The 14,374-nt window shown below is 34.7% G+C and overlaps 1 protein-coding gene across 1 annotated transcript; it reads left to right on the forward strand.

Annotated features, from left to right (window-relative positions):
* The first annotated feature begins 8,661 nt into the window (after positions 1-8,661).
* Positions 8,662-9,529, forward strand: LOC111893706 (50S ribosomal protein L16, chloroplastic). The gene has a single exon (XM_023889775.3). It carries the CDS (start codon positions 8,764-8,766, stop codon positions 9,388-9,390), a length of 627 nt encoding a protein of 208 aa, XP_023745543.1. The 5' UTR covers positions 8,662-8,763; the 3' UTR covers positions 9,391-9,529.
* Positions 9,530-14,374: the final 4,845 nt, after the last annotated feature.

Below are 14,374 nucleotides of genomic sequence, written 5' to 3' on the forward strand. Positions count from 1 at the left end.
AACGGTAACGTTCAAAAAAAATTATTTTCCTTACTTTTAGTTTCAACGGTTAGAAACAATAATTTTTCAATTTTTTAAATACATTTACCACTCTATAAAAATTAAATACAAAATAAACTTTAACATATTTCTCAAACCTATTTCTACATATTCTCTCAAAAAAAACACTCAAACACAATGTCCTCATCGTCATCTTCATCATCTGAATTGATGGCTCAGGAATATGCAATATCGGGTGGTTCTATCTTGGCAAAAACAGTGGCGTATTTCCGAAACCGACATGGTCAAAGTTCATGTTCACGACCTAAAGCAAGAAACCCTTCGTTGCGGAGAAATCGCGAAGCTTGACACAATCGTCTTATAGAAAACTATTTTTGCAGATGACGTCGTGTAAGCTGAAAAGTTTCAACAGCGGTTCCATATGAGGAAAGAGCTATTTTTATGTATTGTTGGCGATTTGGAAGATCGTTTTCCATATTTCCAGTGGAAACGAGATGTGAGACGTAGAAAAGGTTTTTCTGCAATTAAAAAATGCATAGTCGCAATTCGTCAGTTAGCTTACGATTTGGAAACAGACAAATGAGACGAGTATTTAAAGATGTCCGAGCGTACCGCACAGGATAGTGCGTACAAGTTCGAAAAATTTATTACTTTGGTTTACGGGCAACAATATTTGCATAAACCAACCATCAATGATGTCTACCAATTGTACACAATGCATGAAAGTAAGCATGGGTTCCCAGGAATGCTAAGTAGTATCGATTTTACGCACTAGTCTTGGGCATTATGCCCAATGCATGACGTGGTCAACATATGCGAGGCGATCACAGAGAGCTGACGATTGTTTTAAGAGCAATCGAATCACATGATCCTCGGATATGACATGCATTCTTTGGTGCAGCCGGTGCAAACAACGCCATCAACGTTCTAGATTAGTCGTCAGTATTTAACGACACATACCTTGGAGCAAGCCCTCATCCACGACGTGGGGCATAGATGCCCACGACGCGACAAGAAATTTAATGGAACACGTGTTTTAGAGGGCCGCCATGACATGGCAATGGATGGCCACGACGTGGCAGTGGTAGCAACCCAAGCCCATGTATTTTAGGGTTTCTCCCATTTTTAAGCCCATTAACTCCCATTATAAGTCTTTTCCTTTATCCTCCATCTCCCTATTCCGAAACCCTAGCATCATTTCCTTAATTTTGAGCTTGATGACTATATCTTGAGGTTGTTTGCTTCATTTGGTGAAACTTGGAGAAGAACCTAGTTCATTTTGGTGCAAAGAAGCAAGGTGCAAGCTTGGACCCATGATATTCTTGATATTTATGAGTTATTGGAGGTAAAAAGTCCATATCTTGACCTTTGTTCTTCTTGTTTCAAGTATGAGCCCATTTTTGGATGTTTTGGTCCCACTCTTGAGTGGTCTTGGAGTTTGAGGAACTCCAAAGATTAATGTGGTGCTCATTTGGCCATGAACTTCTGAGCTAGTGAGAAAAAGGTCTTAGCTTGAGTGTTCTTAGCCCTATATTTTAGTTTTGGTCATATTAAAGACTTAATGGACTTAAGGTTTTAGATCTTGTCTTATGGTGAGGTCATAATGGATAAAGTTGAAAAAATTATCCATTAAGTCGGTATGGAGAAGTAGATCTAGAAGTATGAGCTTATATCTGAAAGAATTAAGCTCTTAATGAGAAAAATGGTGATTTTCCAATGGTCACGACGTAGCGAAGTCAAAAATCGCAACTGCCTTGTTCTGCCATTGTCACGGCGTGGCCAAGGACGTCCATGGCATGACAATGTCCTAATGATTTTTACATGTATTAACGTGGATAAATCCTTAACACTTAAGGGTACATGCAACCTAAAGATCTAAGTCATAACATTATTGATGTAACGTTATATTGAACAACAAGAAAACTCTAACCCTATGTAATTTCGAAAATTATATAAGGAACAACATACATTTTGATCGTTGTAGTAAACAATAAAGAATCCTTTCTTTAATAATTTGGAAGCTAGCACCATAAGTGTTGTGCCTCTAATGGTTCACACCCAACACTAGCAACAAGAAACTTTTGAAACCGATAAAACATATGTTACAGGAAGAAATGACCAAATCATCACTAAATTTTAGTTTGAGACTTATTCGTAAATTATGATAATATAATGAGACTTTAATGGAACCAAAACAATAATAAAACCGGTAAACCAGAAAAAAAAAAAAGAATCAAATCCTCAGGTAATTCATGTTTTTTATAAATAAATTTTAGTTTTAGACTTTTTTATAAATTAAAATATAACTAGATGGGAATCATGCGTGCCGTTGGCGCTGTGTCACTTTATTTTTTCTTCTTTCATGTTGTATAATGTACCTTAGTTATCGGTTTGAAGTGCAACAATAATCCATTCATATTCAGCCTTTTCAATATCTGCCTCAATCATATGAGATACAGATCCGGGAGTAACTAACACCTGTTAAGTTTCAAACAAAATAATCAGATTTAGGGTATGTACTTCCATAAATTTTATAATGTTCACGTGAATAATAGATTCAAAAGTTACATTCTAAAATGTCTCAGGTCAAAATGAAGAAAGCAATAACGCAAATAGAAAAAAAAAACAATCAGAAAGACACAAAAGCATTTCTTTTCCTATTGGTGCAGTTTTGCTACTGCGTGGTTATACTATGGAATCAATTCAGATCAATGTCTATTGAAATGATCATTAACCCTTGTGGAATAGTACCTTTAAAATCTTTACAATATGAGGTTTATTTTACCAGAAGGAAAGGAACAAAGAATATGTAACACCGTAAATTTCAAAACAATTTTTCGCATTTTATAAAAACATAATTCATTTATTACTCATAAAAACATCATTGTTTAAAACTCAATTCATAACATATAACAATCCCAAGATCGCATAGCCCGTGTGTGTACTGATCAGGCCGGCGCCTTCCCGCGATCCTCACTAGTACCTGAAACAAATAACACAAAACACTGTAAGCACGAAGCTTAGTGAGTTCCCCAAAATACCATATATAACACATATTAGCCACTCGAGGCTATAACTCTGTGGGTCCGTGCACCCAACTCTATGAACCCTCAGGTTCTATCTCTGTGAACCTTCCGGTTCTAACTCTGTAGCATGCACAACATAAATCACATAGAATAATGCAGTGCAACACATAACACATATATAGCATACAACATTGTATCACATAACTCCAATTACCTACTCAAGGTAAAGTATAGTGAGAAGACTTACCTCAGACTCTAGTAAATCCCTGACTCGGTAGAAGTATTGCCTAGCCTCCGCCTATTCACACAAAGTAAATATCCTCATAAATATAACACTCGAGGCTAGACTCGACCCTCTATTGTCACCCTCAGAAGGGTAAAAGACTATTTTACCCCCTCTCGACTCAAGGGCTCCATTGTTGACCAAACCCTAAAAGTCAACAAAAGTCAACGGTCAAACATTGACCCAACTCGCCAAGTACACTCCGGTGACTCGGCGAGTACACACATGACTCCTAACTCTTTGTCACGCTTGGCACGTCGAGTCCCTCCCTAAACTCGACGAGTTACATCAGGCATGAATCGCGGGGCCACCCGACTTAACTCGCCGAGTTTCAAGAACAACTCGGCGAGTACAGCCTTGAACTTCAGTCCTCTAATCCCCTTCTGACTCACTGAGTCATCCCCCAACTCGGCAGTCCACTCACTGAATGGTTAATGGGCAACCTTCATACTACTTGCCGACTCTGTTCTTGGGACTCGGCGAGTTCATGCCATGCACACTCTCAAAACAACTTCTGAGGTCAGATCCGTCCCATACAATCATAGATCTGGCCTCCCCAAGCATGATAATCACGTAAAGCTAACATCTTGGTGCTCATGCAAAGGCTTAAAGGCCTTATTTGAAGATATGACCACTAAAATGACATCCAAAGCTCATAACCCCCATTAACACTCATAAAGCTCAAGGGAAAAGAGTCTCTGGACCTCTTTGGGTCCAGATCTACAACACCAACACGAGAAGGGACCAATTACTCAATAACCTTCCTCTAAAAGGGGCTAAAAAGCCCTAACTCTAGGAATTACACCATAAACTGAAGAAGGGTCGAATGAATACCTCAAAATGAAGTCTATGAGCCCTGGAATCACTGGATTAGCACCCTCTTCAACCCCCTCTTGCCTTGGTCCTCTTCTATTTGCAAAAACACCAACAAGTTATCAAGAAATGGCTCCTTTCCTCTCACAATCGCTCTAACTCACTTAGGGTTTCTCTCTGGGGTCTGGTAGCCGCAAATGACGGCCATAAGGCCCCTTCAATAGGCCCCAAACCCGAGGAATTAGGGTTTCATTAAACAGCGTGGACTCGCCGAGTCCAGCCATCCATCCGGATAATGATTTGCGTCTCTACTCGGCGAGTCTACGCACCAACTCGCCAAGTTCTTCCACAAAACTTGAAATAAAATGAATAAATATAATACCTAAAATTCCGGATGTTACAGAATATTGATAAACATATAATCTTTTATACTTTTGGAGCCTTTTCTTTTTATAAAGCTTTTCATCTCAAAATAAAATTCCATGTTTAAAAAATGAAACAACAAAACAGCTCCAGTGAGATTGTTTTTGAGTTTTTTCGGATAAGAAAGTAAAAATAATATTTGATTGTATCATTTCATCGAGCACTTGATCTATATCATCAAACTCACTTTCAAATTTCATCATAAAGCAGGTCGGTAGAGCTGTAAAAATAAATAAACAACACAATATCTATAAGGCAACGAATATGCACACATCTCAGAAAATATATTTAAAAATAAATAGGATTTACCTATGGTTCGATTATCCTATTTGGATACTCCCCACTCAAAGCAAAAAAACGATTTCATTATAAGCATCCCTAGCCAAAGACTAACAAACTTTAAAGATACCTTTAGTTCCAGAAGCAAAGCACAGATGGTATTGGTAGCTTGAAGTTTTGCCATCAGATGTATCCACTACTATTCCAAATCCAATATCCGGTCAATCTCCCACATCAGCAACATATCTATCTCTTTCCAGGTGTAGTTCAAATTTTGCAAACACAGTACAAATATACTTGGATCATTATGTCCTCTGCCAAATGTTTCAAGGGTGCTGGCAAAAGCAATGTCCCCATCATATCCCTCACCAAGCCATTCGCTGCATGTATGGTGTATCATCAACAAAATAGGTTATAATTTATAAATAAAAGCAGAATTGCAATATAAATACAGTATATAATTATATATCCCTTCAATGTCAAACTCCAAAGGTAAAATCTAGACTGATATGCAGCTCATATTTCAACTAACAAAAGATATGAATGCTTATTGCAAGCTAGACATCAACCAAATAAACATTAGGGAAGATAAACTTCAGCAGTACAAAAGAAAAAACATTGTTAATGAAACTCACGTATATTTTCTACATCCTTTGTAGAACTTTAAGCTTCTATCCCTCAGCAATTTGGCACTTTCCTCTAAATATTGCATCTGTTACATGAAATTTGGTATTATCATAAGCACAAGACAACCTTTTGATCAATGCTTTCAAAACATAAACCTGAACGAAACTTGATGATAAGTAACTAAGTATTGTTATTGTATGATATAGATCAGGTTTAAGTTGCATGGCAAAAAAACAAAGGACTATATGCTGTTTGGAGTGGCCTGATGTACCCAATTATGTGGCTTTAATCACATCCACATGCAAAATGCACATTGAAATTTAACTTCTTACTACCAACCCAATAGACAATAATAGTATTATGGTACATACTGAACTGATCAGTCATAAATCATAATTCATGTGAAAGCCCTTTCAAAAGAATGGTCCTGCTGCATAACAAATTAACAACTAACATGACATGCTTCAAAAGGCTTAAGGTTCAGTCCTATTCCATAGACAGTTTGGATGGTTAAAACTATAAACATTGACCACGAAGAAATTTCACATTGGATTTTCTTTCGAGTGCAAAAGCAAAACCAAGATGAGTTTTGGTACAACTTTGCAGTACTTGTATCAAGTTAAACAACAAAACTAAAATTGTTGGAAAATCTACAATTTAGGAAAACGGGCCCAAATGCTAAATTTCGGCCAAATTATGACAACTTCTTACCCTTAAACCCAGGTTATGTTCACATCAACTTAAGACCCTTTTATTTGCAATTTTTCAATGATCATGTACAACGACCAACCATGATTCGACCACACATACGGTTCCATAATACGCGCTCTAACTCGCAAAGCTAACGTTTTGCCTTTTTTTGTGTGTGTGGTGGGGAGGATGCTATTTTACCCAAATCCTATTTCATAATTAGATAATTAATTAAGAGGTTTTTCTACTAAATGTGTATGCATATTTTGTTGTAAAATGCAGAGTTTGAAGAAAAAGAGAGAGTTAGGTAAAGATGAAAAAGCAAAAGAAGAAGAAACATGTTTACGGAACATCGGAGAGTCGTCGAGCTTTGCGAAATGCATGATTGCAGGTTGAGAGATTGGTAGAAGAAAAAAAATCCGATCTTGTTTCAGACTAGAATGCTTGATCTTTAAAGACTTGAAACACCAACATAATCATGAAAAATCTGTAAAACCCAGAAAAGATCTTTCTTCAATTGCCATCTTTTCCTCTTTTGTCTCTCACCAAAGAAATCAGCATCATCAACATCTTAAAAAAAAGATGATAAGCACAACAAATCTAACATTTTGCAAATATGTACGGATCTAAAAAGTTGGATAATGTAAAGTTTAAATCAATAATAGAAGATTGACCTTACCTGAGGCCGATGACTTCTAACCACATATGGAGACTAGAAATTGGAAGGCAACGGAACGGGGATCTCCAGTTCAGTTGGGAATTGATGCTTCAAAATATGAGGGACATATAGTCATGTGCCAAGATTGATTCGTAACTATTAGAGACATGGGACAAGTACAACTTATTTAAAAACGATGATCAAACAAACATAATCAAGTAAAGAATCAAATAAAATAAGCTGAAATGAGCACCTTAATTGGGCCATACATTTCATTAAATACCTTATAGACAGGTTTGTCACAGAAAAGCAATAACCTTGTTGAGACTTTCCATTTGGAAGATATAACGAAATCTATCAGAATAATGAAATTGAGTAAATGTTTAGACAGGTAGATAAACAAACAGTTAAATATGGAAATAAGAGAACACGATCTTGGAGTTAGAGCTGAAGATTTCAACACCCAATAGTGACCCGAAAATATCAATTGTGTTTATTGAAGATGTTAAAGCAATTCTAATTAAGAACACATATGAAATACCTGTCTTGAAGAATAAAAGGACCGGCTGAGAGAGTATACAGCTGAGGTTAGAAGAAGCGTCGGCCATGGAAGAAATCGAACAATAAAAACAGAGCACAAAACCGCATCGTTCTCGAATTTGTAAGACCCATGAAGATGTAGTCTCTGACTTGTAGTCGGTCTTTGAAGCAGAGCACCATCTTCGCTCTGTCGGTTCTTAAGAGACGAAGACGCCAACCTAACCGGAGGAGGACTGGAATTCCAAATCTGTCGGAGATGACGACCGTGCGAGAAGCAGCGGAAGAGGCATGTGGTATCAGAGAAAGTGGAAGAATGTAACATGGGGTTTTTTTTGTTGAAGAAGAGGACGCAGGTGAATGACGGTGGCGTTTTGATTGGTTAAAGAAGACGGTGTCATAGGGATGAAAAGATAAAGTGTAAAACTTTGGTGGTGAAATTGTGAATCCAAATAGTTCTGTGGCAGAATTCTAAATCACAAAAGTTCCTATTCACTAACTTTTTAACAATCTCCCTATCTAATAAAAGAGTAGTTCTTTTGCCATGTGTCACAATGTTAGGCATTGTAATTAATATCATGACACTTGTCAATCTTTAACACTTGTAATTAATATCATGACACTTGTCAATCTATTAATTCTCCATTTCAAATTTCAAATTTCAAAATTTAAATCACATTTTAATTACACTAAATTAATATTAATAATATATAGAATAAAAATAAAATAAAGTTTATACAAATTATAATAAAATAAAATTTATACAAATTATAAGATGATATATTTTACGTATTTATTTGAATCAACGATTATAATTTTATATATAACAAAAAAATATATTTTAATTAATAAGTTATTTAAAATTATTAATTAATAGTTTTGAGTTTTTACTTAGAAAGTTTAATTAGGTTTCTAACCGTGGTTCTCACGGGTTATAAACTAGTTAATAGTATATAACTATATATAATACTAAGTGTGAGACCCATGTATTACATGAATTTAATTAAAAAAATATGAAATTTAACAATTTGAAAAGTTTGAATTTATAAGAAAAAGGAAAAAAATTTTGAATTATTAAAATTAATAAACTTTAATGTATTGAATACATTGCATATATAAACCATTTCTAATAAATATTTTACATATATATTACTTTACACATTAAATGTGGAATTTTAATTTAATAAAATAAAAAATACAATAAAATAACAAGTAAAAAATAAAAAATTTAAAAATTCTAGAAAAATGACAAGTGTCTAAACGAGGTTTATTATAGTAGATTAGAATTTTTTTTTATTTTCCGTAGGATTCATTTTTATTTTCATTAATTCTAGAAGGAATCGTGGTTTGGGGTGATGTTTCTTCGGCCATTTCCAGAAATCAACTAAAAGACCCAATCTGAAACCCTAATCTTCCATTTCACAGTCATGGCAATTGCAATGGCGGCTAAGATCGCTCGATCGCTTCTAGCCGTCAGATCATCATCTTCCATGCCCTCAACCGGCTTTGCTCGCTCCTCCGTAGCATCTCTCTCCGACTCTCTTGGCGCCGTTAATCTGAATAGAGCAACCGGTTCGTATTCACCGATCAACCTTCGATTCTATAGCACCGTTGTGAATATCCAAAGAATGAAATTCCCTAAATACCGAAAAGGAAGAATCGAAGGAATTCGTGATGGAGGTAACGAGATCTGTTTCGGTAAATACGCACTTCAGGCGCTTGAATGTGCACGGATCACAGCTAAACAGCTGGAAGCTGGCCGAAGAGCGCTGCAGTTGAATGTACGTCGCGGCGGGAAAGGAGGTAAGGTGTGGGTCCGTATATTCCCATATAAATCTGTAACATCGAAACCTGCAGAAGTACGAATGGGTAGAGGGAAAGGATCTATTTCACATTGGGTAGCTCCAGTTCAACGAGGTCAGATTATTTATGAAATGGGAGGAGTAACAGAAAGTTTGGCCAAAAGGGCGATACAGATAGCAGGTTCTAAAATGCCTATACAAACAAGATCCATCATCCGGGATGCAAAAACTAAGGAGATTGGCATTCGGTGAATTTTGTTTCTTGATGATCTTCGCTCTGTTTTGTTAGACTCCAAACGGTTAGTTTTATTTGTTAAACTGTAAACTTTAAAATTTTGAATTAGTTTCTGATCAAACCATTTGCTAATAATCATGACTTCCTTGTGTTTGATTTTGCTCTATTATTAGAGAATTTATATAAGTTTTTCCTAAGCTTAATCAACATTCTTTTAAGCTAAGTAGTTTCAGTATGAGTATGATGAAATAAGTATAATACAAATGATATGATTGTAAGTGTATGAGATGATATTTCAATGTTGTTTGCTTGTTCGTTCATATGGAATGTGAATTCGACTGGAATGGAATTGCTCAAGTAATTGAAGGGACAAGGTGATAGTATAAGATTATCTTATAATTCCATATTGGTTATCCAGTGGAATAGAATGGATGGAATTGCTTAAGTAATCCATGTTGTTTGGTAGATAGGAAATGAAGAACACATTAAATAAAATTATTTAAAATACATATGCAACACAAATGTATAATCGTATGACAATGTCCTATAAAAATTATATTTTCTATCTTAATAAATACATAATAAGTAAATAAAAAACTGCAATTATCACATCAAAATACGATTTCATTCAACATTGATGTTCATTACCAGCACCCATGTCAAAAGGTCGAGAACAAATAATTTTTGTAAAAAAAACAATCTCATTCAATCAAAAAGATATTTATTTACATGGATAACATGCAAAACACTGGTTATATCATCAAACTCCGGAGATATATAGTTTGACAATCTTGATTCACGAATCCATCCATACAATCAATGATGAACGTCCTTTGAATAGGGTCAACGATATGAACCGGATTTATAGACATTTTCTAATAAAGAGGTCTGTTCTAAAAAGAATATGCATCCACATTTAAACAAATATGGTTAGATTTATAAATTCAGGATTATTTCAGAATATCTTGATATAGAATTACATTTTTCATAACATGATATATTGATATTTTTCTTGTTCAAAATCAAATGAATTCTAGAAATATGTTGACTTTTTAACAAAAATAAATAAATAAATAAATAAAACTAAATGTATTCTAAACTTATAAACAATAAAAGTTTTACATCGATGTGTCATGTAAACAAGCAACAAGTTGCGTCGCTAACCTATTTTATATAATGAAACTAGTTCTTCTAAAGACCACATCTATAAATTTTGAGGTCATTACATTCTTATGCATTACCGTTGGACTCTATTTGGGAAGCTTGCATGAGACATCTTTTAAAGCAACATGTCCCACGGTGAAAACCTCACTTCCCAAGCTCATGAAAGTGGAAAACCCCGTTAGATCCATATATGCATGTTTCTATCATTCTCATCCAAAAATCAAAATGTCGGATGGTATAAGCTTTGACGTTCCTCCAACAGGTCACTCACGAAATTCACTGCTACCTTTGTCGGGGCAAAAACTTTGGCACACATAAATTAAATACTAATGATTTATCTAATTACACCGAGAAGATGGAAGACAATCATGTAATAAGTTGTGAAGTTATCTCTTTCATACGTCCATAGATCTTGGAGTCATAAAATTACTATGCATTAGTCATGACTTGTTAGACTTATTGAGGTGCTTCACAACATCTGGTGCTATGAAAATCAAAAGTATCAAACATGAATATCATAAACACTTGTTGATTATCCATGCACACCTTCTCATGTTTTGTAACTTGTATGAGACAATTTTCAAAGTAGCATGTCCCACAGTGAAAACCCTACTTCTCAAGCCCATGACAAGGAAGCTTATGTTAATTATAGACACGCATGTTTTCCTTTATCCATCTAAAAACAAAAATGTATGTTGGTCTAAGTGTTAATTATAGACATGCAATAAGATGTGATGTTATCTCTTTCATACGTCCATAGATATTGAGGTCATAAAATTACTATGCATAACTTTTTAGACTTATTGAGGTGTTTCACAACATCTCGTGCTATGAAAATCAAAAGTATCAAACATGAATATCATAAACACGTGTTGATTATCCATGTGCACTTTCTTATATTTTTTATAATGTGTAAAAGACAACTTTCAAACTAGCATGTCCCACAGTGAAAACCCTATTTCTCAAGCCAATGACAAGGAAACTTATGTTAATTATAGACATACATGTTTTCCTCATATCCATCTAAAAACAAAAACGTCTGTTAGTCTAAGTGTTAATTTTCTTTCCATGGGTCAATCAAGAAGTTCACAAATGCTTCTTTTAACGGAAACCTCGACACGCTTAAATCTATAAAGAAAAACACACCCCTAACCATATATGTCGTTACTTGAAACCCGGAAGCCAAGAGCTTCTGATTAGATTAGTGTACAACAAATAAACATATTAATGAATTGTTGAGTATGTAAAACCTAAAAAGGTGAAGTATAAATTATAAATATCTAATTGATAGAATATATTATTAATAAACTTGAATACATAGAAAAAAAAAATAAGTTCATGTTGTTTTTTTAAATCAAAATTCTGATAATAGAATTTATTTTATATTAATAAAAAAAAAGTTTTATTAATTGGTGGGTTCTATTATTAGATGGACATCTAAAAGGGGTTGAAATCCTCATCAAATAAGTGCATGTTTTATTAACCGGGGGTTGTATTATTGCAACTTGACTTGATTTTCCACGTAAGAAACGAGGATTCGGTTAACTGTTTTGTGTACGGTGTGTGTGTGTGTGTGTGTATATATATATATATATATATATGTATGAGTCTCTTACGAACATGTATAAACCATTGTAATCTCCGATACCTTAATTTCTCCTTCATTTCCACTGCTCCTAGTGAGTTTCTAGTTCTCGAGTTTGTAACAAGGTCCATGTGGGTCATTTACTCTCGGAAGACACACGGGCCATCTGATTGAAGATTTGTTGTGGACTTGAAGGCTTCATACTGGTCGTGTTGGCATTCACTAAAATCATACGATTCGTGTGATGTGAAAATGTGTAACTTTTGGCAATGAACTTTGGAAAAAGTCTCATTTAAGGCAATACACTTTACCTTCACACGAGCTACGTGGAATTACACTAATTCTACACGGTTGTGTCCCGTCTAAAACTAATTTTTAGGGTTTTTCCTTTTAGCCTTATGACGGGAATTGGGCCATTTTTTAACATAGACGTCATCAAAGAGCACTTGGGGACTAAAGATTTAGAAGCCCTCTGCTAGGATTTCATACTAAAACATTTGGAAACATTTTTTTAACGAATTTGTAAGTCGTATGCATACTATTTTACATCTCTAGACTTTTGTGTTTGTTTTAGCCATGTATGGCTAAAACCCTACCTTTAAGATTCTGTGTTTTGACTGTTGTTTGAGATTCAGTCATGTGATTTGATGTTTTCCTTCAATTTGTATCTAGTGATTATGGTTTCATGTTAATTAAAAAATTTGGTTCTAAACTTGATTCTTGTTGGTCACTTGTGAATTATGTTTAGATCATTCAAGTTATTTGATTTGTAAAATTTGTAATTGTTTTGTGAATTGAAACTAGTAGCAAGCATTAAATTTATTTTCAGTGAATTAATTTTGATGCATACTAAAATCACACATTTTTCTGCTTTCAAGATTTTGAGACGTATTTGATGTTGTTAGGAACATACACACTAATCTTAATGCAATCTTCTACTCCCTACGTCCCATAATAATAGTCCATGTTTCCTTTTTGATTTGTCCCAAAATAGTAACTTATTTCTAAAAATAAATACTCCTTTTACCAAAATACCCTTCATTATTAGTTAAATTATCATTAAATTCAATGCAACTACCATGAAATTAAATGCAACAAAAGGGTAAGAATGTCATTTCATTTAATAAAGTTAGTGGTAATTAATGTTTCCTTAATCTGTATGTTTTTTGTCTATGGACAATAATTTTGGGACGAAAAGAGTAATTTATTTCTAGAGCTTGTTTATATTATAATTAGAAGACTAGGTTTACTTCAAAGATTTTATTTTGAACTGAACAATCTAATCAATGAGAAGTATTAGATATTGTTAATGCTTTGGAGTACCAACTTAGATAGAGTTGAGTTATGTCAATTCACAATTGAGCTGAAATACCAAACTAGTATAAGATAAAGTCAAATTTTGTTTATTTTGTGAATTATATTTTTAGTACAATGTCATTTTAATCTTTCTATAAAATATTTTACAAACAAACCCCCATTAAACTGACCAAATCATGCCTTGTGCAAAGTGGCATAACCAATAGCCATGTTTTAGTGTGGATTGACCATGCTTACTTAGTGTGGATTGACCATTTCGTTAATAAGTCATTGTTTTCTCTAATTAATTAAAAATAGGCTTCTACTACCTTTTAATAAAGGGTAGTGATATTTCCACTGCCCATTTTGATTCATCCACGAATTTTACAGAAAATTGACGAACATATCCTTTATTAGTATTTGAGTATAATTATGGTAGATGTTAGTAGTGTTAGTATTTAATATCTTGGTTAATCCTTATGTAATAAATAAAAAATAAATTAACCCACTAGCTTTATCTTTGCTACTCTTTCCCCTCACCCTGATGCCTTCCCCTTCATCTTTCGTACGCCCAAGTCACCCAAACCTTCGACCAACACCCACACCCTCGCCGGAAACCGCTCCCTCTGCCGCCGCCCGCAAAATCGACAACCACCTTTCAAAATATGATTTGATGGTCCATGGGGTTTAAATGTTTCAAGATTCGATTTGTAGAAGAGTTTTGATCTAATGCTTTCTATCAGACGAGTAAGGCTTCTGATCTAGTGCTTTTTGTCAGCCAGGATGAGAGGGTCTCTTGAAGCCGACGGAGGGGCAGTGGTAGGAGGGCCTTTTGGAGAGAGCTTCATCCCCGAATGGTATCAACCGGAGATGGGTGTTTCTCTAAAAGTTCCGACGATACTTGTATTTTTTATTGGACGAAGACAAGAAGGTTTTTCGAGGACCACAGAAGACGA

The sequence above is a fragment of the Lactuca sativa genome, chromosome 8, assembly GCF_002870075.4.
Source record: "Lactuca sativa cultivar Salinas chromosome 8, Lsat_Salinas_v11, whole genome shotgun sequence".
NCBI classification, from domain to species: domain Eukaryota; kingdom Viridiplantae; phylum Streptophyta; class Magnoliopsida; order Asterales; family Asteraceae; genus Lactuca; species Lactuca sativa.